Source organism: Culex quinquefasciatus, chromosome 3 (assembly GCF_015732765.1).
Source record: "Culex quinquefasciatus strain JHB chromosome 3, VPISU_Cqui_1.0_pri_paternal, whole genome shotgun sequence".
Lineage (NCBI taxonomy): Eukaryota > Metazoa > Arthropoda > Insecta > Diptera > Culicidae > Culex > Culex quinquefasciatus.
The window spans coordinates 30,584,737-30,610,558 of NC_051863.1; the positions used below are offsets into that span (position 1 = coordinate 30,584,737).

The 25,822-nt window shown below is 41.1% G+C and overlaps 4 protein-coding genes across 4 annotated transcripts; all 4 read right to left on the reverse strand.

Moving 5' to 3' along the window:
- Position 1: 1 nt before the first annotated feature.
- LOC6035039 (beta-1,3-glucan-binding protein) lies at positions 2-1,425 on the reverse strand. Its single transcript, XM_001845229.2, has 3 exons — positions 1,097-1,425; positions 878-1,032; positions 2-821 (listed from the first exon to the last, which is right to left on the reverse strand). Exons 1-3 carry the CDS (start codon positions 1,337-1,339, stop codon positions 38-40), a joined length of 1,182 nt encoding a protein of 393 aa, XP_001845281.2. The 5' UTR covers positions 1,340-1,425; the 3' UTR covers positions 2-37.
- A 517-nt stretch (positions 1,426-1,942) lies between these two features.
- On the reverse strand, positions 1,943-3,392 carry LOC6035038 (beta-1,3-glucan-binding protein). Its single transcript, XM_001845228.2, has 4 exons — positions 3,252-3,392; positions 3,102-3,196; positions 2,892-3,046; positions 1,943-2,834 (listed from the first exon to the last, which is right to left on the reverse strand). Exons 1-4 carry the CDS (start codon positions 3,382-3,384, stop codon positions 2,060-2,062), a joined length of 1,158 nt encoding a protein of 385 aa, XP_001845280.2. The 5' UTR covers positions 3,385-3,392; the 3' UTR covers positions 1,943-2,059.
- A 12,668-nt stretch (positions 3,393-16,060) lies between these two features.
- On the reverse strand, positions 16,061-20,546 carry LOC6035036 (facilitated trehalose transporter Tret1). The gene is made up of 5 exons (XM_038262859.1): positions 19,850-20,546; positions 17,820-18,044; positions 17,325-17,766; positions 16,792-17,269; positions 16,061-16,737 (listed from the first exon to the last, which is right to left on the reverse strand). Exons 2-5 carry the CDS (start codon positions 18,000-18,002, stop codon positions 16,278-16,280), a joined length of 1,563 nt encoding a protein of 520 aa, XP_038118787.1. The 5' UTR covers positions 18,003-18,044; positions 19,850-20,546; the 3' UTR covers positions 16,061-16,277.
- Positions 20,547-20,677: 131 nt separating this feature from the next.
- Positions 20,678-25,552, reverse strand: LOC6035035 (lysophospholipase-like protein 1). The gene is made up of 4 exons (XM_001845226.2): positions 25,277-25,552; positions 24,877-25,146; positions 24,641-24,818; positions 20,678-20,978 (listed from the first exon to the last, which is right to left on the reverse strand). The coding sequence occupies exons 1-4, from the start codon at positions 25,350-25,352 to the stop codon at positions 20,786-20,788; spliced, it is 717 nt and encodes a 238-aa protein (XP_001845278.1). The 5' UTR covers positions 25,353-25,552; the 3' UTR covers positions 20,678-20,785.
- Between the last annotated feature and the right edge of the window lie 270 nt (positions 25,553-25,822).

Sequence of the window (25,822 nt, forward strand, 5' to 3'; positions counted from 1 at the left end):
TTTGATCGTCAATGGAAATTTATTAAATCAGTCACAGTTACAAAGCCCAAACTTTTACATAATCCACCTGCAGTGCGGCGTCCTTCCCATCGTTCTTATCCAAGTTCCACGTGGGAAGCCAGTTGTCCCGTCCGTTCCAAAAGTCCGTCGCCGCCTGCGGTGAGCTATTCTTCCACGGTTTCCCTCCCGGGTTCTGTCCATTGTCCGGGAAATACCCGTTCACTCCCCCAACGGCCAAATTCAAGATGAAGTGGAACTCCTGATCAAACGGCGCCATTTTTGTTCCGTAACGCCAGGGATTCTCCATGTTCAGCTTGTCGAAACCTGCCCGCTTCCAGAATCCATCTCCTGCTTCCATAACCGACAGCTGTTCCCCGTTGATGCTGACGGTAATGTTCTCCGGACTCCACGTGAAACCGAACGTGTTGAATTCCTTGCTGTACTCCTTTCCGGGAAGGGCGTTCTTGGTTAGCGTAGCCGTGTTCCAACCGTTGTGCGAAGGATTCGGTCCAAAGTGGAGCGTCTGTCCGACTTGGCGAGTTCCTATCTGCACTCCATCAACAGTCAGCTGCTCGTTACCGCGGGACTCCATCAAATCCATCTCACCGGACGCCGGCCACGTTCCGTACGCATTACGCTTCGGTAGCAACCAGATTGCAGGCCAAAGCCAGTCTCCCGAGGGTAACTTAGCACGGACCTCAGCCCGACCGTACTTGAAGTTGAACGAGGGAAGCGTCCGAAGGCGGGCACTTTTCACCGGATTCAGCACGTGAGTCTCCGTTCCCGTACGGGTACATCCGTAGAACGCAGCATTCGTACATCTGAAAAGGCGATTGTTTGAGTGCTGTGCTCAATGCTGTAAGCTCCAAGTACTCACTGCTCAACCGGTCGATTGCCCTGTAGATCGACCGTACCGGAGGTCAAGAACCCGTGGCCGTACTCGTGGGCCGTCAACGTTGGCCGCAGATACAAGACGCCATCCTCGACGAACGAGTTGGATCGATTGTTGGTGTACCACTGGAATTCCCAGTTCTGCAAAGCACAAAACAAACACCCATGAGGGGTACTCGTCCACGCAAATAAACCAGTTCCTTACCCCACCGCCGGCCAGCGTATTCTCGTGCTCCCAGACCTCAAAGTCCAGCAAGTCAAAGTTGTCCTCGAAGATCAGCTCGCCGCTGCAGAACTTTCGCCCGCGCTGGATCGCACTCCCGCTGGCGGTCGTCGGAGATTTGACGCACGGCTTGCGATCGCGCACCAGCGTCACCGAATCCGGTCCGTTGCCGGCGCCGACCGTGACCGTGAAGGTCAACGCCAGCACTGATAGCCACACGATCATATCGCCGGTTTTACGTGACGAGTTGATTATAAACACACACGCGAGGTACTCCGGCTGAAGATCCGGACTGCACTAAGCTCTCCGCTGAGAACGGCGCGATGATTTTATATTAAAAGCCGAAAACGAGAGATTCTGCGGCAGGGTTGCCAGTTTTCAAAGTGAACATCAAGAATCGGTTGATCCTCAACTAGATCCTCAAAGTGATCTTCAGAAGGTTACTTTTATCACAAATGCAAACTTTTCCTAATGAGACTGAAATTCTGGCAACACTTCCCAACCGGCATTTTATAATCGAACTTTATTTACGCTCATCAGCTTTGAGGCTGAGCAAATCGAGTCGATGACACTGGAGTTCGTTCTACAGGTGGCATGCAGATGATGAGTCAACGCCAGAAAACCCAAACGCCAATCTCTCGCTCTCTAATCGGAGTTGCACAAGTTACTCTCGGAGCAGCATATCAGCAACCGCGATGTTCTCGCATCAAACTGGGAATCACCGTGGATGACAATTTGGCTGGGTTTGGGTTGCGGATCTTGAATGATTGGGACTTTTGGGTTTTAATTAATAAATAACAGTTGGCGTCAGTACGGTTCTTTTTGGTGTTTTGTTCTGAGATTTATTTATTTATTTATTTATATTTTATTTTGCAAGTATATTTTATTTAAACCAGTATGAATAAGTTTTACTATAATTCCATCATAATCATCAAAATATCAACTCTACAGAGCCCACACTCTCACGTAATCCACCTGCAGTGCGGCATCCTCGTCCAAATTCCACGTGGGCAACCAGTCGTTACGTCCGTTCCAGAAATCCGTCATCGGATACGGCGAATCGTTTCGCCACGGCTTCTTCGTCGGATTGATATCGTCGTCCGAGAAGTATTCCGCCCCTCCAACGGCCAACGAAATCCGGAAGTAAAACTCCTGATCAAACGGTGCCATGATGCTGCCATACCGCCACGGGTTGTCCATTCCGGGTGCGGTCAAATTGAAGTTCCCACGCGCCCAAAATCCCGTTCCCACCTTGACCGTTCCCGTTTCGATGTCGTTGATGCTGAACGTCACGTGATCCGGAGTCCACTCCATCTGGTAGCGGTTGAACCCGGTGTTGTAGCCCTTGCCCGATTCCGAGTTCCGCGTGAACGTCGTCGTGGAGGCCTCATTGTGGCCGGCGTTGTGACCATACTGTAGCTTCGAGGTGACCTGCTCGATTCCGACGTTGATCCCGTTCTTGATCAGGTCCCGGTTGCCCTTGGATTCAAGCAGGTCGATCTCACCGGAAGCTGGCCACGAGCCGTACGCGTTGACCTTCGGCAGGAACGTGATCGCTGGCCACAGCCAGTCTCCGGCCGGAAGTTTGGCGCTGATCTCAACCTTTCCGTAGCGAAACGCGAACGTGTCAACCGTTCGCAGGCTGGCACTCTTCACCGGGTTCAGGATGTGCACGTGACTACCGGTTCGCTCGCAACCGTGGAAGCTGGCTTTGGTGCATCTTGAAAGGAGAAATTTTGATCAAAAAGAGTTAATCCTGAATAGAACCATGTCTTACTGTTCAGCCGGTGATCCACCGTGAATGTTGAGGATTCCCGACCTCAAGAACGGCTCACCGAACTCTTCAACGGTCAGCGTAGGACGTACAAAGAGGTTTCCCTCCTTCACAAAAGAATTGGAGCGATTGTTGGTGAACCACTGAAATTCCCAGTTCTGCAAGAAAACCAAAATTTGAGTCAATTGTCTCACGATTGAGCTTCTCGTCTACCGTATTGCCAGCCAAAGTGTTCTCATGCTGCCAGGTATCCAAGTCAAAGCTATCGAACGTGTCTTCAAAAATCAAATCTCCCGGACAGTAGGGTCCTAAAATAATCAAATTAGTAAAAAAAAACTCGAATCTCCTCATTGGACACCAAACCTGACGGAGCCCTCGATCCACTAGCCGTCGTCAACGACTTCTCGCACTTGGAGCTGGAACTAGCTTTCCCGGCACTGGCCGGACCTCCAGCGGTCACCAGCAACACCGCGCAAAACACAACCAACACTCCCATTGTACGGGCAAAACACACTCTGACCAGTAATCGCCCACACCGGTCCCGTTTTATAGCCCAACTCCCTCGGGGAACAAGCAGCCCCCTCAGGGAGATGTTTTGCCAAAAGCGATTCCTAAATCATTTTCCGACCCGCGCGACAGGTGCAACTGTTTTTCCGCCAAAACCCGCGGGAACCGAGATTTAGTGGCAGTTTGAGCGCCATCAATCACGGCAACACCGCAGAGGAACACGGCGACGGCGACGAGGTTTGTGATATGAGAATCTTGCAGTTTATGATATCGGTAGAGTTGGTAGGGAACTGCATTTGGTTCTATTGGGATTGTTGCATAGATACAATTGTAGATCGTAATCGCGGCTGTTTAGGGTGTGAAAACACATCAGTTGTTAACTGATATACCTTTCAAAACAGTCATTGGATGTCATTGAAAGCTTTTTGGAAAATGTCTTCTATTTTGAATGAATAGTCATAGTTGTAATTAAGTGAATTTTGATTTTCATTTATTTATTTTTTAAGGTTTTGAATTCTTTCTTTTCTGTATCGATCAAATTAAAGTTGTGTAGTTTAAAAAGTACCTTTCATACCTTTAATCAGTGATATTCATATATCCAAAATAAAATTTCAACTGAGAAAAGTTGCATAAAATAAATAAGATTAACTAATAACAAATGCTTATCAAAATATTATTGAGTTTCATGATTCAAAAAATTATAACCTGTTGAACATGATTGAAGACATCATCAATTTCACACACACAAAAACGCATCAATTTTATTCGCTTCCCACAAAATTTCAAATCTTCCCCTCCCAAAAAGGATCCATTGATTTTCGCGTGCGATGACAGCTTTGGGCCATGATGGTGCGTTATCTGTTGAACTCTTGACAGCTCAGCTCTTCAAACATATCAGCAAACCGCTGCACACTAGAGGGTTAGGTTTGGGTCGGCTGCGATGACGACGCTACGATGCTCGATATCTCGTATTACGATCGTGAGCTCACAACGCCGCCGCGACGGAGAGCTTCGATTTGGCCCCCTTGGCAACCAAGTCTAGAACGTGTCTCGAGTATTGGGACTCCCCCTATTCAAATCGGTCCAAAAAATCAAGGGAAAAATATTTCAAGAAAAAAACTTAAAAATTTAAATGAAAATAGAAGTATAACTTCGTCGATACTTAGATATTTTCAAAACTCGTAGATGAAAAAATGTTTATTTAAAAAATCACTTGAGAGTTGTGAAGAAAAATTGTTCGTGATTCGATTATCCGAAGTGAAATTTTACTGAGTCCTTCGCATAATCGGGTCTGGAGTTTTTTTTTTTTTTTTTGATTTCGTGTATTTTTTAAACATTTTCGTTTTTTTTTAATATAAGAGAACAAAACAAAACATATTCCAACAGTTTTGTTCCAAAAAGCTTGGTTCTTATTCATTAAAGTCTTCAAACCAAAAAAAAGAATGATGATTGATGCAAAACATCAAAATTTAAATCAGCCGTTCATATTACTCTTCTCATTGAAAAGTGCCAGCGACAAAATTGGGCGAAAAGTTCATCGCCCGGAGATCGCGAGTTGGCGCGAGCGAATGAACACCGCGAAAAAAGATTCGGGGGTGCATTGGGGTTAAATGATTATTTCGTTATTCGGTTTAATTAGAAAATAATTATTTTTTCGTAAATATCGCGACTTTGACGCGATGTAATTAATTTTTACAGTAAATTAGGCATTGTTACATCAAATTCGACCTTTCAAACGCACTAGAATGGCCAAATTTTAAAACAATAATGTTTGCCAATTTGAACATTTTACCCCCAATTCCCCTTGTAGAACAAAAGAAAAGTTCATCCGCGAACTGTCAGCAGCGCGCTGATTTGTTTGCTAGATCAACATTTAGAAATGTCGAACGTTGAAGGAAATCACTCAAAAAATGGAAATTAACCGATTTCAAATTTTTGGCCGCAAATAAAAGGTAAGGGTGGCTAATTTTTGATTCCGATCTGTAAAACTTGCTCTGGCGAGGGTTCTGGGCACTGCGGCAATCGATTTTAACAGCGGGTTGCTTCCGGTTGCATTTAATTTGCGGAGAAGGTTTTTCAATCCATCAGGGGCTTATTGGGGGCAACAGTTTCGGTAATCCGGAACTTCTGGTAAGTTTAATATTTGCAGTGTTTAGCATGAAAAACAAACTTAGACTAACCACTTTTTTCGAAAAATCATAACTCCTCGCCATTTTAACCGATTTCAATTGTCTTATACGCAATTGAAAGGTGATAAGTTAGCCTTTCGAAGAAAAATAGTAAGAAGTTTCAAAAATTTAGCCTAACATATGAAAATGGCGTATGAAACTTTAAAATGCCGTTTTGACGGTGTCTGGACCAAAGAGCCTATGTCTGGAAATATTTTTATCGGATTCCCCGGACATTTTTATATAACATACTGAAAAATGGGAGGAGTTCATTAACAGGATTCCAAGATATGATTTTTTGAAAATAAAATCCGTGTTTTTTGACGCGCCGCGCGCAAAAACCGGAGAATGACGAAATTAGCAAAAAATCATCTTTTTTCACTAAAACTGCGATAACTTCAAAATTTCAACGATGACATGTCTGGGTACCAAAAGTTGCGTCTTTTAATTAAAACAATTTTGATCCCCAAACATCTATTGGTCATCGCTGAAATTTTAAAGTTATCGCAGTTTTAGTGAAAAAAGTTGATTTTTTGCCAATTTCGGCATTCTCCGGTTTTTGCGCGCGGCGCGTCAAAAAACACGGATTTTATTTTCAAAAAATCATATCTCGGAATCCTGTTAGGGACCATCCATAAACCACGTGGACAATTTAGGAGAGGGAGGTATGGCGATTGTCCATGCTCCATACAAAAAAGTTTTTTTTTGTTTGGACAATTGTTCACGAGGGGGAGGGAGGGTTTGGGTTTTCCAAAAAAGTGTCCACGTAGTTTGTGGATGGTCCCTTAATGAACTCCTCCCAGTTATTGGTTTGTTACGTAAAAATGTCCGGGAAATCCGCTAAAAATATTTCCAGACATAAGCTCTTTGGTTTAGACACCGTCAAAACGGCATTTTAAAGTTTCATACGCCCTTTTCATACACAGAAAAAAATATTTCTGTAAATTTACATTATTTATCATGTACCAAAAGGTATCATGATAAATGATGTATATTTACATTAGGTTCATTGGAAATTTACATTAGTTTTGAAAATTTACATTAGTTTTCGAATTTACATTACTTTTGGAATTTACATGAGTTCAAATCAACTAATTCTGATTAGCCAATGGGAATGAGAAGCTCGACTTGGATTGCAGTAGGAAAAGGGTGTGGCCTATGTTCTATTTTAAAATGAGTGAAGCGGGCAGCAAAAGGAAATTATGATTTTAAAAAATTGTTTCACAGGTAGGGGACGCTTTCTCGTCGACGGCCAAGTGGAATAACGCTGGACTGGAATCGAACGGACGACGGGTAGAATGTTCGGTATTGCTGCTGCTACCCGCTGCCGACTGAGCCATTTTCGCATTTTATAAACGAGTGGCTAAAGCATCAACTTGTTCAGGGCTAGGCTCAGGCAGTGGGCCAGCGAAGTATGAGAGCGATAGAAAGAGAACCAAATATTACTATTTTTAGTTCGGGTAGTTTTGAAGTCAACGATTGGCAGAAATACATTGGATATATGATTTACATTGAATAGGAATTTACAGGAAGCCGAACACGGGTAGAAATTCATCAGATTTGAGTTTCCATGCTCAACGTTTCCATTAGATTCATGATTTACATTAGATTTAGATTTACATTAGAGTAATTTCCATGACTTTTTACTCTTTACATCATATTTCAACATTACATTGAGTGAGTTTACATAAGAAACAGTAATTACGTGCTGTGTAAATTTACATATTTTTTTCTGTGTATGTTAGGCTAGATTTTTGAAACTTCTTACTATTTTTCTTATCACCAACTTATCACCTTTCATTTGCGTATAAGACAATTGAAATCGGTTAAAATGGCGAGGAGTTATGATTTTTCAAAAAAAAATGGTTTTTGCGAAAATCGACGAAAATTTCCATTTTTCAGACCACCCTAACACGGCGTAGGTCACCCTAATGGCCAAACAAAAAAATACGGGTCGAATTATTATAACCCTCAGAAAATTTTTTAGCCCGATCCGAGCACTTTTGTTTTTTCCATGCTGTTTTTGTGGGGAATTGCTGCATATAGACCTTTATTGATCACGCATGATCTCAGGGGATACCGGAAAACAAACCCCGTAATGGCGGACAATAGGGTCCTAAAGCCCTAAGTCAATTGTTATGTTCAACGGTAAAAAACAGATTAAAAACCATCTCTGATCACTTTTTTCATTTAAATGCAAAAAATAGGACAGGACAACATTTTTTTTTTTTTTTTATGAATCCACTAAGGTCCGCGTAGAACGAGCTGTGAATAGGACCTTTTTGTCAAGAAAGGCCAGGATTTTTTTTTTCAAATTTCGATTTAAAAATCGATTTTAAATCTTTCTCGGTCGTACAAAGTGTCATTGTACTCAGAAATATAAGCTTTATCGTTGTGAACAATAATATCACAAATTTAAGCTTCACTTTAGGACCCAATTGAAACATATCAAACGAAATATTTGAAACCAAACCTGCACAACAACATACAAACAGAAAAATGAGGCGTTATTTTGTATTCAATAGTCTTAGTTTGTTTTTCATGCTAAACACTGCAAATATTAAACTTACCAGAAGTTCCGGATTACCGAAACTGTTGCCCCCGAATAAGCCTCTGGTGGATTGAAAAACCTTCTCCGCAAATTAAATGCAACCGGAAGCAACCCGCCGTTAAAATCGATTGCCGCAGTGCCCAGAACCCTCGCCAGAACAAGTTTTACAGATCGGAATCAAAAATTAGCCACCCTTACCTTTCATTTGCGGCCAAAAATTTGAAATCGGTTAATTTCCATTTTTTGAGCGATTTCCTTCAACGTTCGACATTTCCAAATGTTGATCTAGCAAACAAAACAGCGCGCTGCTGACAGTTCGCGGATGAACTTTTCTTTTGTTTTACAAGGGGAATTGGGGGTAAAATGGTCAAATTGGCAAACATTGTTGTTTTAAAATTTGGCCATTCTAGTGCGTTTGAAAGGTCAAATTTGATGTAACAATGCCTAATTTACTGTAAAAATTAATTACATCGCATCAAAGTAGCGATATTTACGAAAAAATAATTATTTTCTAATTAAACCGAATGACGAAATACTAATTTAACCCCAATGCACCCCCGAATCTTTTTTCGCGGTGTTCATTCGCTCGCGCCAACTCGCGATCTCCGGGCGATGAACTTTTCGCCCAATTTTGTCGCTGGCACTTTTCAATGAGAAGAGTAATATACCACGGACTGGTTAAGGTCGAGTAGTTGAACATTTTGTAGCTGAAGACAATCGTATTTTTACAAATTTGGTGAAAATTAATAAACCGTATTTCATTGAATGCGCATGTATTTTCATTAAAATAAAAATCATGATTTAAAGGAATAAAATATATTTAAAGAGGGGACACAAATTTAGGATAACGGTGTCATTTTATTTTGTTTCAACTATAAATATAAATCGTTGCAAAAGTATTTTTCAACAAATATTCCTCCAATTTCAATAAAATTTGTACGAATTTTGGCTGCGTGATGAATGTCAATTAGATTTATAATCCAAATGCCATGAGTTCAAATCCCGGCTTTAAAGTGCATAATAATTTTAAGGTCCAACCCATAAGAAAATGGTGCGTAATAACTTATAACGCACCCAATCCTTGCGAAATTTCGACATTGTTTGTGATAGCTGACAGAACACTCCAATCGTCTTCACCACGACAACCTGATTTTTACATTCTACTTTCGTTCGTTTCACACGCAAAGGAATGAGTGCTACGCAAAGTCACTCACACAATCATTGACTTCCCTCCAGGGAAAAAATCGCTAAGAGAGCGGTCGTTTGAAATTCAACCGAGATTCTGATCATCTCTCTAATGATAGCAATCATATGACTTCTGTCACCACGCAGCATAGAGTTATCTAAGCCCGCTCTCACGCACACTTGCACACCATTTGTTTTGCTGGCGGGTACAAAATTTAACCTCAATCTTTTTTGTGTACGTATACGCAATACATGCGCACGTAGATAACTCTATAGAGATATCCACGCGCGAAAGTGTGTTAGTTTGTAACAATATTTACACGCAGACATAAGCAAATCGAGTAGAATGATTCGTCTGTCAAAATCAGCTGTGTCCTTTGTTCTACCACGAGCACGTGGTAAACAGCTGTTTTTTACAGACGATTGATCTACTCGATTTGCCTATGTCTGCGTAAAAAAAGTGTAAACAAAATCAGCTGCTTGGAATTCAGCCAATCACAATCGTTCAAAACCAAAACAATACTTCAATTACAAATACTAACACAGAATCATGGTGTGCGTGAGAGAAACCGTGGAGATCTCTATACACTAGGAAGAGAGAGAGACAAAAACGAGAGAAAGAGAAACAGCCAGCCCTCTGTCACGACGGCCATGTTTATGAAACCTAAGTGTTCGACGCGAACATGAAGACAACAAAAAAGATGAAGAACGCATTTGCTGTCAAAATTTGAAAATAAACAAACCGCGTGGTAAAAAAGGCATAATTTCATAATGTTGAAATGATTTCCACAAAAGATCGGATTCTACACAAGCACGCGATTCCTTCGATTCCCTGTGCGACTCAACAGCGGGAGTGGGCCAGTCCTCGGAGAAGGTTATCGAAGAAAGCTCGGAAAGACCAGCTCCGCCACAATCACCGGAATCACGAATGTTTCTGCACTTGGTCGGTTAATCCCTGCCGGAGATTGCAGCGAGTTGTTCGGAAGGATCTACAGCGGGACTTGGCCAGTCCCCGGTCCAGTACTACCCGCCAAATCTTCCCGGTCAATCGGAAGCAACAGTTCTCACCTTTTTTCGTAACAGATTTGCATACAAAAAAAGTGGTGTTCCTTGAAGATTTGGTGTAAACAAACAGACAACACCAATACTGTACACTCACAGAGCCCACGCAGCAGTATTAGTGAAGAGCCCACGATAAACAACGTGGGCTCTTCACTAATACTACTACGTGGGCTCTTCGAGGTTTTGGTGACTGTCAAACGTTCTAGCCATTTACAGTGGTGCCAGAGGGTTGGAAACAGCACGTTGTCTCGTTCAGGCGGCTGCTTGAGTGGTGCTCATTTTTCGTTCGTTTCGTCTTCGTGTTTACGTTCACCGACCATCACCAAGCAATGACGATCATGATAGGCGTTGTGTGTCAGCGATCAAATATCGTTTTGGGAAATAATCGCTGACAGAAAGTTCTGTCGAATATCGATAAAAAATATAAAGAAATTGAAATAACAAGCCATAGTATTAATATTATAATAAAATAAGAATTTTAAAATGCATATTAAACCTGCCCAGTTGTATTGCAATCATTAGTTTTCAAAATATTTAAGTACAGACGAACTTTTTATTAGGCCGAAAAAAAAGTTTTGCATTACTGTGCAACAGAATTTCACAAACATTCAAAATAATTTTGATCCCAGACATGCTAAATATGATTTTGAACGCAGGTAAATGCATTACAGTTTGTTTGCAGCTAATCAAAAAAATAAAAAAAAAAACAAACCATCCACATTAACGACCCCCGGGTCTTTTCTGGTCTCTATTGCAAGTTTCTGCTCGAACCTAGGAGTCCGAAGGCTTGAATGGGGAGAGCACCCAAACCTCTTTTACTCCAAGGAACCTTCCACCCCAGTGTTTGAACTGACGACCTTTGGATTGCGAGTCCAACCGCCGCCAGCGATTCCACCGGAGTAGGCTTGGTTTGGTGTGTTGTTTGTACTTATGGCATGGAGACAACTCCTACACCTGGAATGACTTAACGGCCTAACAACCAAGGCCGGGACCGACATTTTACTTCCTCATCCGATGGAAGGTTGCAGCAGATGGGAATCGAACCCAGAATCATCCGCAGCTGATAAGACTTCTAAAAAAAGTTTTGCCCCCTGCTTTTTCGGACCGATTTTGAAGGGGGTGGGCGTGACATAAACTTTGAAAACTATTTGTAACGTCCTAACAAAAATTTAAAAAAAGTTCACATGAAAGTTTAATAAACGAAAATTTAAAGAATTGTAAAACAACTTATGCAGATGAATAAAAAGCCATATTGCATGATCTTTACAAATAAATCCGCGGGCCACAAAAAATCACCTCCCGGGCCACGTTTGGCCCGCGGGCCATACTTTGGTCACCGCTGATTTAGAATCTAAAAGCACCATCAGAATCTACCCCACCAACGTCAGTTTTTTTCCGGGGTTTCCACCTAAAATTTCCGCGACGCTCGGCGACGCTGAAATTTTTACGCGCCGCGATCGACTGACGCGTCACGGATGCTGTCAAGATATGAAAGGGGAAAGGTTCGAAAGAGATGGGCAAAAACAACAAAACCCAGAGTGCGAACATAAATCTTGCCATCACACTGACTGCCACACCGTCGTCATCTCGTGTGTTGTTGAGGTGCTTGTTGCTATCGCGTGAAAAGCGCCCATAACCTCCCACAACATGAAGTAGTTGAAGGGGAGGCAAAGGTTGTGCACTCAGTCGCATGAATTAATATCTTGTTTAGTTACGGATTTGTACAAGAACTCAAATTGTTAACTTTGCAATCAGATTAGTTTCAGTTTATTCCTGAATCCTGAATACAAAATAATTGAAAAAAATATAAGTGACACAGAACACAAACATTCTTTTTTACTCTCAATTTTCATCTTTTTACGAAACTTGGTGTACATTTTGTGAAAAGAGGACGTCAAGAAGGGTGCTATATTGAGCCAGGAACTCGCCAAAACAACAAAAGCTGCTAAAAAGGATAAAAAGGGAACTTTTACGAGACGGCAAAGCCCGTCAACACTTGAGCCAAAGGTCGGTTTGCGGGCGGGTGAAATTACTGGATCGGGTTGACATATGAAAAGCGATGAACTTGAACTTTCATCAGTTTCACCTGTGAATCCCACTCCAACGCAATAATGGATGTAAAAAAAAGGTCGGTGCGGAAAACAAAGAGACCAGACCAGACGGCTTCTGCTGCAGTCAGGTCAACTTTCGGTGAAACATCGACCGGTGTCCGGAAAATGATGGAAAGCTATAAATTTGGGAAGCAGTAAAAATTTACACCAATGCTCTAGGTTTTGGAAGGCGTTGTTCCTAAAGGACGTCAAAATTCAAAATTGTGACTAAAAAATGACATCTCACATTTATGGAACATCTCTAGATTAATTTTTAAATTTAAAAAGGTCCTATCTGCATAGGAAACCTATGACTAATGAATATTTACTCTTGAAATCAAATTGCAGGAAATAAAATCAAATTTGTACAACTTTTTCCGAACTGTTTACTCCTGTTTCAAAATGTGTAATCCGATTAATAGTTGTATGTGATTAAAAATGAAAAATGAACGTTATTCAATGTATTTTAAATAGTCTACAATCGACTGTTTAAGTATTTTCAACGAAAATTCTCATTTTCTTTTTTTACCCCCCTGAGTATCAAGAATATTTCTGGAGTTCTTTTGTTTTTTTTTTAAAAAAAAGGTCCATAGTGGAGGGAAAGTGTTGATCTAAATTTGAAAAAAATCTTTTTGCGTTCCTCACCTTACTGAGGAAAGGTTATAAAATCACTCGAAAAATGAACTTCTTAGTTCGACCTAGTAGACCCAACTTCACGTATACCATCGACTCAGAATCAAATTCTGAACAAATGTTGGTACGTGTGTCTGGATGTGAGTCCGTACACTGAAAAAATTCATTCGATTATCTCCGAGCTGGCTTTACCGATTTGGACCGTTTTTGTCTCATTCGATCCGTCTTGGGGTTCCATAAGGGAGCGTTCTTTTATTACGTAATGCTAAAAATCGGACTTTTAGACCCCCTCCCCCCCCCCTCGTAACAAAATTTCCAAACAAATTTTTAAAAAATTGTATGGAGCGTAACACGGCCTCCGACCCCCTCCCCCTACTGCGTTACGTAATAAAAGAACGCTCCCTAAGACCCTAGTTGATATTATGAAGTTTAGTAAAGTACTTCAAAAGTTATGCTAAAAACGATTTTGAAGTTCGAAAGATTGTAAAAATGGTGCTTTTTGTGAAAAAAAAACCAGTCTTGTTATATAATTTTAGAAAGAAATTTGAAAGACCTTTCCAATGAGATCTTTCAAATTTCTTTCCTAAGACATTGAAGATCTGGCAACCCTATCAAAAGTTATGAGCACTTAAGTGTTATTTAAACACTTTTTGGAGCCGGATCTTGATGGAAACGATGTCCGGATCAATCATGCGACCTATCGTTGGATGTGTAATCGAAAGACCTATCCAACGAGTTCAAAAGATTACAGACAGGGTTGTAAGATCTGTAATCTTTTTAGTTATGAGTATATGAAATTATATTTGCAGGCCAAGGATTGATACCTAAGACCATGCAATGGCACTGACCTTGTTGCGTGCTCTTCGGTTGACGTCCACGTAAGGAACATCCTGGAAGGAGCGTAACTAACTACATCCGTAGTTCTGTTAGATCATCCGAATTATCTTGATCAGAACAGTATAGCTCTGGTTCCTTGCGAGTGTCCTATTTTCTTACCTCCACGTTAGCTTGGTTTTCATGATGACCTAGCTGGTGGCCTGTGGAAACGCATCGTAAACCGTTGACCACCGCGGGTCGAGACGGCTAAAAGAAAGGGGCGCGACAATGTGGGAAAGGGAAGTAATTTGTGATTGTAGACGGTATTGTTTTGATTCGCAGTATGTTGAGTCAACTGCTGTGGATGTACCTGAAACATCGCACAACGGGGTTTCTCTTCTCTTCATTCTCAGTTACCACCTATCTCCTATTTTTATTTTGCTCTTCTGATTCCCAATTCTTCACTGATTCTTCTATTTAGTATCCAACATTTGATTTTAATTTTACTAACTTTTGATTCTCTTATCTCTCAAGGCTTTTCCACTCTTTTCTATCAATTGATACTGCTGTAACAAACTTTGTTTTGTTTTTTTTTCCTTAAAAATGTACTTTTCCTCAATGTACTAGTAGTATCATGTCTATTTATCACTCGCCTAATCTCTTTTGATTTTATTGCGAATTTATTTATTTGAATAATTCTTTATCTGTCCTATAAATTATCATTACTATAATCAAAGCTTGTTTTGTATCTCTATTTATTAACTATTGTTTAATGACGAAGTTGACTTTATAGCTGTCGGCCACCATTGCTAGGTACCAACCACTAGTGTCTTCCTTTTATCTACAAGGACTTCGCCGCCCTGGGCTTCTAAGTGTATGAAAGTATGGCACGGAGCGATGGCGCCGAATACCCATATTTACACAAAGAATTTTAGAGCGCCCGCCGCGGGATTCGAACCGTCGACCTCTGGGTTGTGAGTCCAGTGCGCGGTCCGATTGATCCACACGGGCGGGACTATTGTTTAATTTTACATCTAATACATCTAGCTTCTCATTTTTATTCTTCAAAATACGCTCATCATTCTCTTACTATTGATACTTGATTTTTATAAAATAAATTCTCTTTTACTGTCTATTGTTTGCTATCTTCACCCTTTTTTCAAACAAGTGAGGTTTGAGCCCTTACTCAATTTATGGAATGGTTAAAGGATTAACACCAATATTACTATTGTATTTTTTTTGGTAAACTTTTATAACATGCTTAGGACCAAAAATTGTAACAAAACACCGCGACAAAAGAAATAGCAACAGATAAACAGACAGGACAACAATAGGAAAGATTTCAGGAGAAAACAATACACAGTAAATATCAATAAGTTTTTGAATTCAAACTACTATAAATGGTTAGGCGCTTATACTTACATCAAACCCTACTTAATGTACCACCCCCGGCCGAGTTAAAATGCGTAACCGGAAAAGAAGGTGTGCATGCCTGGCACGAAAACTCAAAGCGTGTTCTAGCGTGCTGCTCGTACTGACTCAGAGCAAGGGTGAGATGTAGGTGTAAGGGCAGTGCGTGTTCGTCGGGAACCTAGTGCGTAAGATCAGTCAAGGCCCGTTCTTACACTGAAAATTGCGAATTGCGAGTATATGAAATTATATTTAGAGAACATTTGTAGGCTGGCACTTTTTTTATTTTACAAAAAAGCTTTATTAATGTGAGGAAGGCATAAACCACCTTACGGTGATTTAAGTTACGAACGTAATCGTTGAAAACCCCTTCTTACAAACCACCTGGTTCACAATTTTCGAAAAAAAAACACACGTGTAACTGCAGCGATAATTCTAGCTCGAGTCATCACTGTGTCACGCTGTTACAACCGACGGCGAGGTGCGAGCCCAGTTATTTATTGATGGGGACGAGTTTTTAACACTGGTAGACTGTGAGGTGTGTGGCATCGGCGTGAATAGCACAACAGCAGAGCGCTGATGATTTACCGGTTTAATTACAGACAAACCTGCCTGCAGCAGTCACCAGATGGTGACGGGAGACGAGCACCCATAAATAACGTCACACGCGGAAATATTGCCTATGCAGAGAGGTGCGATCAATTTTGATTTGGTGGTGGGCTGTGATAACGAATATTAAAGGGTTTTTAATGTGTTATTTTATTTTATATTTAGCTAAAAAGATTATTGTCTCGAATTTCATCACGAATTAAGCTATTCTTGTATAGCTTTCAATCGGTAATACTCCCAACCTTACAACTACCCTACCTTTGATTTGCTATCGCTTGTTGGAAGACTTGTTTTTGAACTCTGATATTGTGGTAACTTTCGTTAGTCTTAAGTACACCTGCGTCAATTTCTACTCTAATCAGTCATCTTTCATAAAGTACCGCTCAATCTCCTGAAAGCTTTTTCCGAACGTTTCCGGAACCCAACCGTAGATGTAAATGACCCCCGCGAAGCTGGTGATGGCGTAGAGGTAGAAGATTCCCTGAATGCCCATCAGCTCCAGCAGGTACGGGAAGGCTTTGACCACGGCAAACATGAGCACGTACGCCACGGAGACCACCAAACCTCCGAGCTTACCCTTGACATCGGTGGGCAGCACTTCTCCAATCATGGTCCACGGAAGGACGAGGTAGCCGAGTGCGCTGAAGCACACATAGCCCAGTACGCAACCCAACAACAGGTAGCTTCCAAACGCTTCGTCGCTTTCTCGACCGGCTTCCCGGACAAAGTGGAGGTAGAGGGCCGCTACCGTAGCACAGCTTCCCATCAGAGTTGCCGAAATGATCAGCAGAGGGCGTCGGCCGCACTTTCGTGAGAACCTGAAAAAGATCACGATGTTGAACAGTCCTAACTTGTTTCAAGAACCATATTACCCGGAAGTCAAAATGGACATGATGAAGCGAATCAGTCCGAGGAATACCAACGCGCTGTATTCGTTAAAGCCACGAGCCTGGGCTCCGCCAATCTCCATGAACACATTCAGCGCGTAGAAGATCAGCACGTAAGCTCCGGAAAGTTGCTGGAACAGGAACAGCACCAGCAAGGTCACCAGCGGCTTGTAAACCCGTGGTCGCAGGTAGGGCTTGAGGGACCATTTGAGCTTAATTGTAGAGTCGACCGCTACCGGCCGCAGCGAACTTCGCTCGGTCAGCATCAGCTGACGATACTGGGATTCGGCAAGTTCTTTGTTCCGGTAGACCCAACTCATGACCCGTCGCACTTCGGACGGATCCTTCTTGGTGAAGGTTAGTATCCAGTGGGGAGATTCCGGTATCAATAAAATTAGGAAAAATGAAACCACCGAAAACGCGGTGAAGATGATCGCGATGGCACGCCACTCGAAGAAGAGTGCTGAAATCAAAATCCGTTAAAAAGAACTCTTAAAAAGCAGTTCAAAAATACCCACCCAAAACACACGTCAACAAGATCCCAAACGAAACAAACACACTGTTCAGGCAGAGCAGCATCGCGCGCATCGACACGTGGGACATCTCGCTAACGTAGACAAGCGCAACCGTGGTCAACCCCCCGGAACTGCCCAGTATGATCCTCGCGATGTAGATCATGCGCACGTCCTGCGCGCTCGCGATCAGCGCCCACCCGATGGCGAACGGCACGCACGTCAGCAGCGACACCATCTTCCGGCCGTACTGATCCATCAGCTGGCCCACGACCAGCGATCCCAACGGCAACGCGATCGTCACCACGCTGGCAATCCACGACGCCTCGTCCTTGTTGATCTGGATGGGACTGTCCGGCGTCGACAACTGGGGCAGCAAGATCGCCGAGTAGGTCATGTTGATGCCGGCTTGGACCACCAGCAGGTTGATCAGCATGGCGGCGGAGATCTACGAGGAGAACATTGTTTGCATAAGATCACATAAAAATCTTCCTGAGTTACCTGAGGTAATCCATCTTTCCAAGAGATACTTTTCACTGGGTTTTGAGCCTGCCCGTTGTCTTGACCGTCGGTCGTCGTCGATAGTGGATGCGCCTCCAGGTCGATCGTCTCCGGCTTTGAGGGCTCTTCGGAGGTTGCCTGCTGCACTGACGAGTACCTCGTGCCGTTCTCGGTTGGAGCCATTCCGCAACCCTAAGCGGTGAGGCTCATCCGGTAGAAAAAGAGCTGAAAAAATTGAGTTTTCTTTTTTCGCAGACGTAACTAGCAGTGCTTGCACCCACAGCTGACGGTCGAGAGTAAAATAGTCTTGATTTAGAGTGAGAGAATGATGGTGACCCCTAAGAGCATAATGCTCACAAACTAACGATCACGCACACGAACACAAAATTAAATTGTGTTCAGTTCATGTCAATATTTGTCAAGTAAATTGACACTTTATATTTTCCGCAGGGGTAAACATTTCTAGATTGATCCTTAAAGTAATATGCCCTCGGCCATCATCTCTTTTCATAAATGGTACCCTTTTAAAGGCAGATTTAAAGCTCTTTCTTCTCAGCTAGGTCTTACGCCCCATTTGTTGTTAATTTGACCATCAATGAGCAATTATCACGCCATCTTACACGATGCCACTGTTTGGCATGGCAAAGGTAGTCCCTGACAAATCACTGACTATAGATTACTCAATTAGTGTAATACAACAATGCGACTTCCGTTATCATCTGCTTTGAACAAGTGCTGATAATAAATTATTTCATCCATTGCACAGTGCGAAAAAGGGCCCAAAAAATTACTCCTCTTTTAAAAACATGAAGTTTGATGTGTCGCAAGAGTGATCTTCGGATGTGGCCACCGGAGAAGCTGGGAACCGGTCAAGGAGGCTAAAATACATCTAGAGAATACTTCCCACCTGGAAATTTATCCAAGGCCTTCGGATAATAGAGTCTGGACTGTATTAATATTTACTGACATAAACGGAAATTTTGTGAAAGAATCAATCAACTTATTATACACTCAAACCCCGATGGTTTGACACCAACTGTTGTCAAACGAACGGGGTCACTTTTTAGTTTGACATCCTTTTTACACGAAGTTCACACACACTACCAAACCATTGTTGTGATAATGTGCGTAAAGGTAAAACAAGATTGTCCGTCAGACCTGGACGCAAACGCAAAATTTTGAGCCTGTCATCATAGCCTGCCAGTCATCGACCATTGAACAAAGCAACCCCTTTAGATTGTTCGACTCACAGTTGATAGAAAAATCTAACTGGCACAGCGTTCTGCGTTCACCACTGCGTCGAACGGACAATCTTGTTCTTAGCTTAAGCGCTGTGTATAAAGTGACAGTTTGTCACTTTTTAGTTTGACTTTGACCAACCAACGGGGTACAAACTAAAAAAGTGTCAAACGAAAAAGTGACCAACCACCGGGGCTTGAGTGTATTTACCTAGAAATTTGTACTTCTCAAAATGCTTTAAATTTTGAAATTTTTTTAAATAACAGTTAAAACATTTAATTCATAGACTAATGCTATCAGTTTTTAGTGAAAAATTATCCAAAGAATGTAAAAATGAAGTCCATTTCCGAATTCAACTCATTTTCATTGAGAAAAACATAACACGCTCCTCAAGCGTCTAATTTCTTTCACTCTGCGCATCAAACGATTCTTATCTACTACCTAGCCCAGACGCTTAGTCATCTGATTTAGCTTAGTCGGACTGTTTTCTGTTCCACTTGAGCAAGCGCGCACGTGCAACGAGCTGCGGCTTTTCAAACCCCTCAAAACACGCGCCATTTGCACTGTATTGTTTATGCCGTCGTCGTAGAACTTGCGTACACGCTCTCTTTCCACAGCCTATCGAAAGCCTACATGTAAATATAAATATTTGAAACTAGGTCAATAAACTTAATCGCCCCCACTTTAGTTTGGTTTGCTGATGAGGGGCAACTCGTCGAAGCTGCGGGTTCAGCTCGGTATCGGTCTTAATTAGAAGAGGTTTCACTTGAACGAAGCCATCTTGTACTCACCCCAGCGCAGATATATTGGCCTTATCACGAATGATAACTTGTCACAACAGTTTTGTTCCGCTTCTCGCGAGTTGTCACTCGGAACTGTGTTCAACTCACGGTTCGTCAAGATTTGCGATGAGCACAGCGGTTCAGCACATGTTTGTCTACTTGACAACTGCTGGCGTAGACACAGGTAATAAAACGGTAGAACACCAGGCCAGAATAATCACAACAAAAATCTCACGAAATGAATAACTTTGGCACGATATACACACAGTTGTAATCGCTGCAAGCGTCCGTCCACCATTGAACAGCTGTTCGGTGTTCGGTGCGCAGAATCGAACGCTCGTAGTTCAGCAAGAAGGCTGTGATGTCACAATACCAACACTTGGTCGCAGTGGAAGCTCACAGCTGTATTACTGTGTGTAGCAGAACCGACACACAAGGTTCAAACAGACAAACCGACAAAAGAAAAAAAAAACCATGAATGAATTTTTGGATGTGTGATCTGACGCAGTAGGCGTCGTTGACCGGTCTGCTTCGGTAACACACGCTCACTGCTTTCTGAACAAATTTCAGTCGCATCGACTACTTCGGTTACTGTCTTGAAGGACGTTTGGAACAACGAATCTACAGAACCACAACAGAGCAAACACATTGATACACTACCGGTTCTCTATAAAACAGTCACGTTGTCCAACACAGTCGAGACAAGAGTAACAATGTCGAGACAACATGACCAATTTGAGATAAGATTTATTAGTGCTGTGTTGACAGTCATCGTGCAACTGATAGCAGCGTGTCTCGTCCGTACATTGTTGCACTACTGTGGAATAAAACCAGATCTTTTTGTGTAGAAAAACAAACAAGTCTTTTATTCAAAAAATTGCTTCCCAAACAGCCAACCCTCTAAAAGTCATCTCGCTCCAACTAAGCAGGCCAATCTAACCGCAATCACAATTTGCTAGGCGACGGTTCGTCTCGCGGTTCCGGAATAATTTTGTTGATCCACTCGATCACCCGCATCAGCTGTTCCTTTTTGATCTCGTGCAGCGCGTTCCGGTTCGGCACGAACTGGCCGCGGACGCCCAGCTTGGCCAGCTCGTCGAACGTCGTTTGGCCCCACTCGATCGGCACCAGGGTGTCGCTAGGAAAAGGAGAAATTGTATTATCAAAACATATTTTAAGGGTCAGTTAATAAAGTACAAATTACTTTATTTAAAAAAATTCAAAACCAAAAAAAATAAAAATATATATTTTTAAACAATAATAATAAAACCAAGTCAACATCATTACGATCTAAAATCGAACTTAAAGTACCATGCTTCTCCATCGCAATGAGTTTACAGTATTTTTCTGGAAACGCATGGTGCTTTATGTTCAATTAGTGGACCAAAATCCGTTTCTTTAATCATTTATCAGAACCCTGTTTTGAATATGTAACGTAAAACGTCCTGAAAAATTATTAAAAATTATTTTCAGTCATGAGCTTTTTGGTTTCAAGTCCTCAAATCAGCAAACAAAGTTTTCTTTGATCTGAAAGTGTATTCAGCTATACTTTTAAATTGTCTTAGTATTTTTGATTGGAAGCTCAACTTATCTCTTCTTAGTTTTTTGCGAAAAAATGAAATCCTACTTTTTCAAATTGCAATATTTCTGGAACCGCAAGCCGTACAAAGTCAAGCCAATACTAATTTTAAAGAAAATTACATCCAGCTTTTGAAAATTGTTGGATGACTAGACTTTTTGGTGGTTCATGGGATATTGAATAAATAAGTTGAGTATCTGAATTCAAAAAAAAAGATGTTTATCGATGCCTCTGTGCTCTATTGTTCTAAGTTTGCTGGTTTTCCTATCTAGTTATCATAAGAGACCACAGAAGCATCGATTTATCATATTTTCATATTTTATAACAAACAATCAAATGTTGTTATTTAACAAATTACAGTCCAGACTCGATTATCCGAAGGCCTTGATAAAATTTTACTTTGGATACTCGAATTACGAAAAAAAAGTTTGTTCTCATATTTTAGATTGTCGAGGTTAAGTATGATCCCTGAAATGATGTAGAATTTTTAAATCCGAGATGGCTGCCAAAATGGCGGTGATGAAAAATTGATATTCAAATTTGACTTAAATTTGGTCGCAGAACTTGCATTTTATGTTACAAGTAAGAAAACAAAAAAAATACATTTTTATGATTCGATTATCCGATGTCCTATGCAAGCCTTCGGATAATCGAAACTTCGGATAATTGAAGCTTCAGATAATCGAGTCTGGACTGAATTTGTATTTTGGTTTTTTTCTCTTTCAAATATAAATATTCAGCCATTCCACGTCCAAATCAAAAGTGCTCCGATTAGGCTCAAATTTGGAGTGGAAGTTATTTGGCCCAAATAATCAGACCCGTATTTTTTTGTTTGGTGATTAGGGTGGTCCTATCCGAAATAGGGTGATCCAAAAAATTGCGTTTTTCGTCGATTTTCGCAAAAACCACATTTTTCAAAAAATCATATCTCCGGAACGGCTGAACCAATTTTGGAGCACCACAATTCGAAAGAAAGGTTATTAGTTGGGCTTTTAAGGAAAAATATGTTGAGGTCCAAAAAAACTAGCTGAATATTTGAAAAGGTCATATGAAAATTTCATTTGCCGATTTCAAGGTCTCGGTCTCAAAGAACCTATGTCGGAAAATATGTTTCCCTGATTCCTTGAAATATTTTACAAAACATATCAAAAAATTGCGAATATCCATTAACACGTTTCGGAGATATGATTTTTTGAACAAAAAAAACTGGGTTTTCCGACGCGCCGCGCGCAAAAACTGAAAAATGACGAAAACGGGTAAAAATCAACTTTTTTCACTGAAACTGCGATAACTTGAAAATTTCAGCGATGACCTATACATGTTAGGGTACCAGGTAGTTGTGTCTTCAATTATGCAAATTTTGGTACCTAAACATGTATAGGTCATCGCCTAAATTTTTGAGTTATCACAGTTTTAGTGAAAAAAGTTGATTTTTACCCGTTTTCGTCATTTTTCAGTTTTTGCGCGCGGCGCGTCGAAAAACCCAGTTTTTATGTTCAAAAAATCATATCTCCGAAACGTGTTAATGGATATTCGCAATTTTTGGATACGTTATGTAAAATATTACAAGGAATCAGGGAAAAATATTTTCAGACATAGGCTCTTTGGTCCCGAGACCTTGAAATCGGCAAATGAAATTTTCATATGACCTTTTCAAATATTCAGCTAGTTTTTTTGGACCTCAACATATTTTTCCTTAAAAGCCCATTTAAAAACCTTTCTTTCGAATTGTGGCGCTCCAAAATTGGTTCAGCCGTTCCGGAGATATGATTTTTTGAAAAATGTGGTTTTTGCGAAAATCGACGAAAAACGCATTTTTTTGGATCACCCTATTTCGGATAGGACCACCCTAATCGCCAAACAAAAAAATACGAGTCTAATTATTTGGGCCAAAGAACCCCCACTCCAAATTTTAGCCAAATCGGAGTAGTTTTGATTTGGAGACTTCCTGTTTGACGTGGAATGGCTGTATTTGTGTTCCAAAATCATTCAACACTTTAAATTTGCTTTCATTTGATTCTATCTATTCTTAAATAATATGTTTAAGTATCAATTATTGAATTAAGAAATTTCACAGCAGAAAGCTAAATGTTTATTTTCGTAAAAATGAGAGATTAATGAAAAAACTTGGATTATAGGATTTGATGGCAACAAATGTACAAAAACCTAAATTTATTTTTTTTTTTTCAGTTTTTTGTAAGTTTTCTATATCTACTACACTCAAACCCCGATGGTTTGACATCAACTGCTGTCAAACGAACGGGGTCAATTTTTAGTTTGACACCCTCTTTACACAGAGCTTACACTTCCTACCAAACGTTTGTTTTGACAGTGTGCGTGAGCGCCGTGTAAAAAGTGACGTCACTTTTTAGTTTGACTTTGACCAACTAACGGGGTACAAACTAAAAAAGTGTCAAACGAAAAAGTGACCAACCACCGGGGTTGAGTGTATAGGTATTCGAGAAACTTAAAAAAATAAAAATGAGAAAGCAAAAAAACCTTTTTTTTAAATAATTTTCAGGGATGCGATTTTGCTTGCATAAAGGTTTAAAAATGTAAGCAAATTAATCACACTGAAAATAAGGATTGCTGCCAATATTTTTCAAAAAATAAAACAAAAATCAAAAAAATATTTGCTGCAAAATTGAAGAATAGTAACTATTTTTTCCCATAAAAAGATTTTTTTTGTAATGAAATTGTCCACGAGGGGGGTGGAAGAGGATCTGAGATTTCCAAAAAAGTGTCCACGTCGCTAATCTCTAATCTCTAATCTAACTCAAACGCAACCAGTCCGATGAGAGCATGCTGAAAAGTCTTGTGATTAGATTACGCCCAAGCACTTTTCTTGTCATTATTAATAATTGCAGTACATCCGAGAACCAAAAAAGTGTCCACGTTGTGAACATTATGTCAATTTGGAAAGTTCTCCAAAACTCTAAAAATATTTGAAAGCGATGGCAAATCTGATTTAATATGACCATTTGAAAATTACAGCTTTTTTCTGAAAAAATTGACCTTTTCACACTCTTTTTTGGCTTTCATAACGTGTATCTCGGAATTTATAACACCTACAGCTTTGAAATTTGGAATTTTTCTTAGTTGAAATATTAAATATCAACTAACATCGGCGAAAAAAATATTCATAAATGTAACATTTTGTATTTTTGGCCACCTACTAGCCCAAAGTGCCACTTAGGAACAAAAAAACGTTCGATACTTACCGCTCACCGTGGAACATGAGCAAATCCGGAAGCCGTTCGTCTTCCGTGACACACCCCAGCGAATCGTACACGATGGAACCGGTGTTCAGGAAGGACGAAATCGCAAACGCACCCGCTAAATCCCTGTTCAGGTGGTAAGCCGTGTGCAACGCCAGTGCACCACCCATGGAAAAACCGCCTAAAAGTGCAATTTAGATATATTTTTATTCTGGAAAAAAAAATTTCTCCGGACTAACCAACGATGATCCGATTCGGCGGAACGCCCTGGGACGTTTCACGCTTCAGAATCTCGTTCACCGTGTCGTATATTGACGCCAGCGACGTTCGAATCTCCGGACAGTCCATCTCGATGCGCTTCCGGTTGAACCAGACGTTTGAATTTTCACCTCCCATTGGCGCGTACGGCTGAACCGGTGCCGTCGGAATTATAATCTTAATGTGCGGGAACTCCAGATCTTTGCCCAGCAAAAATCGTAACCATTCCGTTAGTCCGTTGCCGGTGTCACCTAGAAAGCAGAACGAATATACAGCGCACACGACACTTGACCTTAATCGAGCTTAAAATTTTACATAACCATCACCGAGTTCTTGAGGGACGGAATTCAAAGTTGCAATCGCATCGAACCAAAAACCCACCTGATCCGTGGAAAAAAATCAACGTTCCGACATGATTCTTTCCCGTTGGGTTGAACACCTTCTCTATGAGCTTCATAATTTTGAGTCTTAATCAGAACCTGAACAAAGGTGGCTCATAAAAAGTAGCTTCGTCTATGATCCGCGCAACAGGTATCTACTGCTGAAGAGTTGACCAGTGTGACTGACTGACTGATGTCGACCCGAACTCGTTCGTAAAATTTGCGTATGGATGATAAAACAACACATTGAACAGGCACTCTAGTCTGTGTTTACGAAGTAGGCGATGGAAACAGAAAAGAATACTGACGTGCCCACAAAAAGCACGTGAGCGCAGTTTGTTTGAAGAGTCGGTAACATCGTAAAAAGAGTGAAGAACGAGCAATACTATTCGAAATAACAGTTGGTTTGCTTCATTTGTAGGCTGTACACTCAAGCCCCGGTGGTTGGTCACTTTTTTAGTTTGTACCCCGTTGGTTGGTCAAAGTCAAACTAAAAAGTGGCAAACTGTCACTTTATACACAGCGCTTACGCACACTATCACAACAA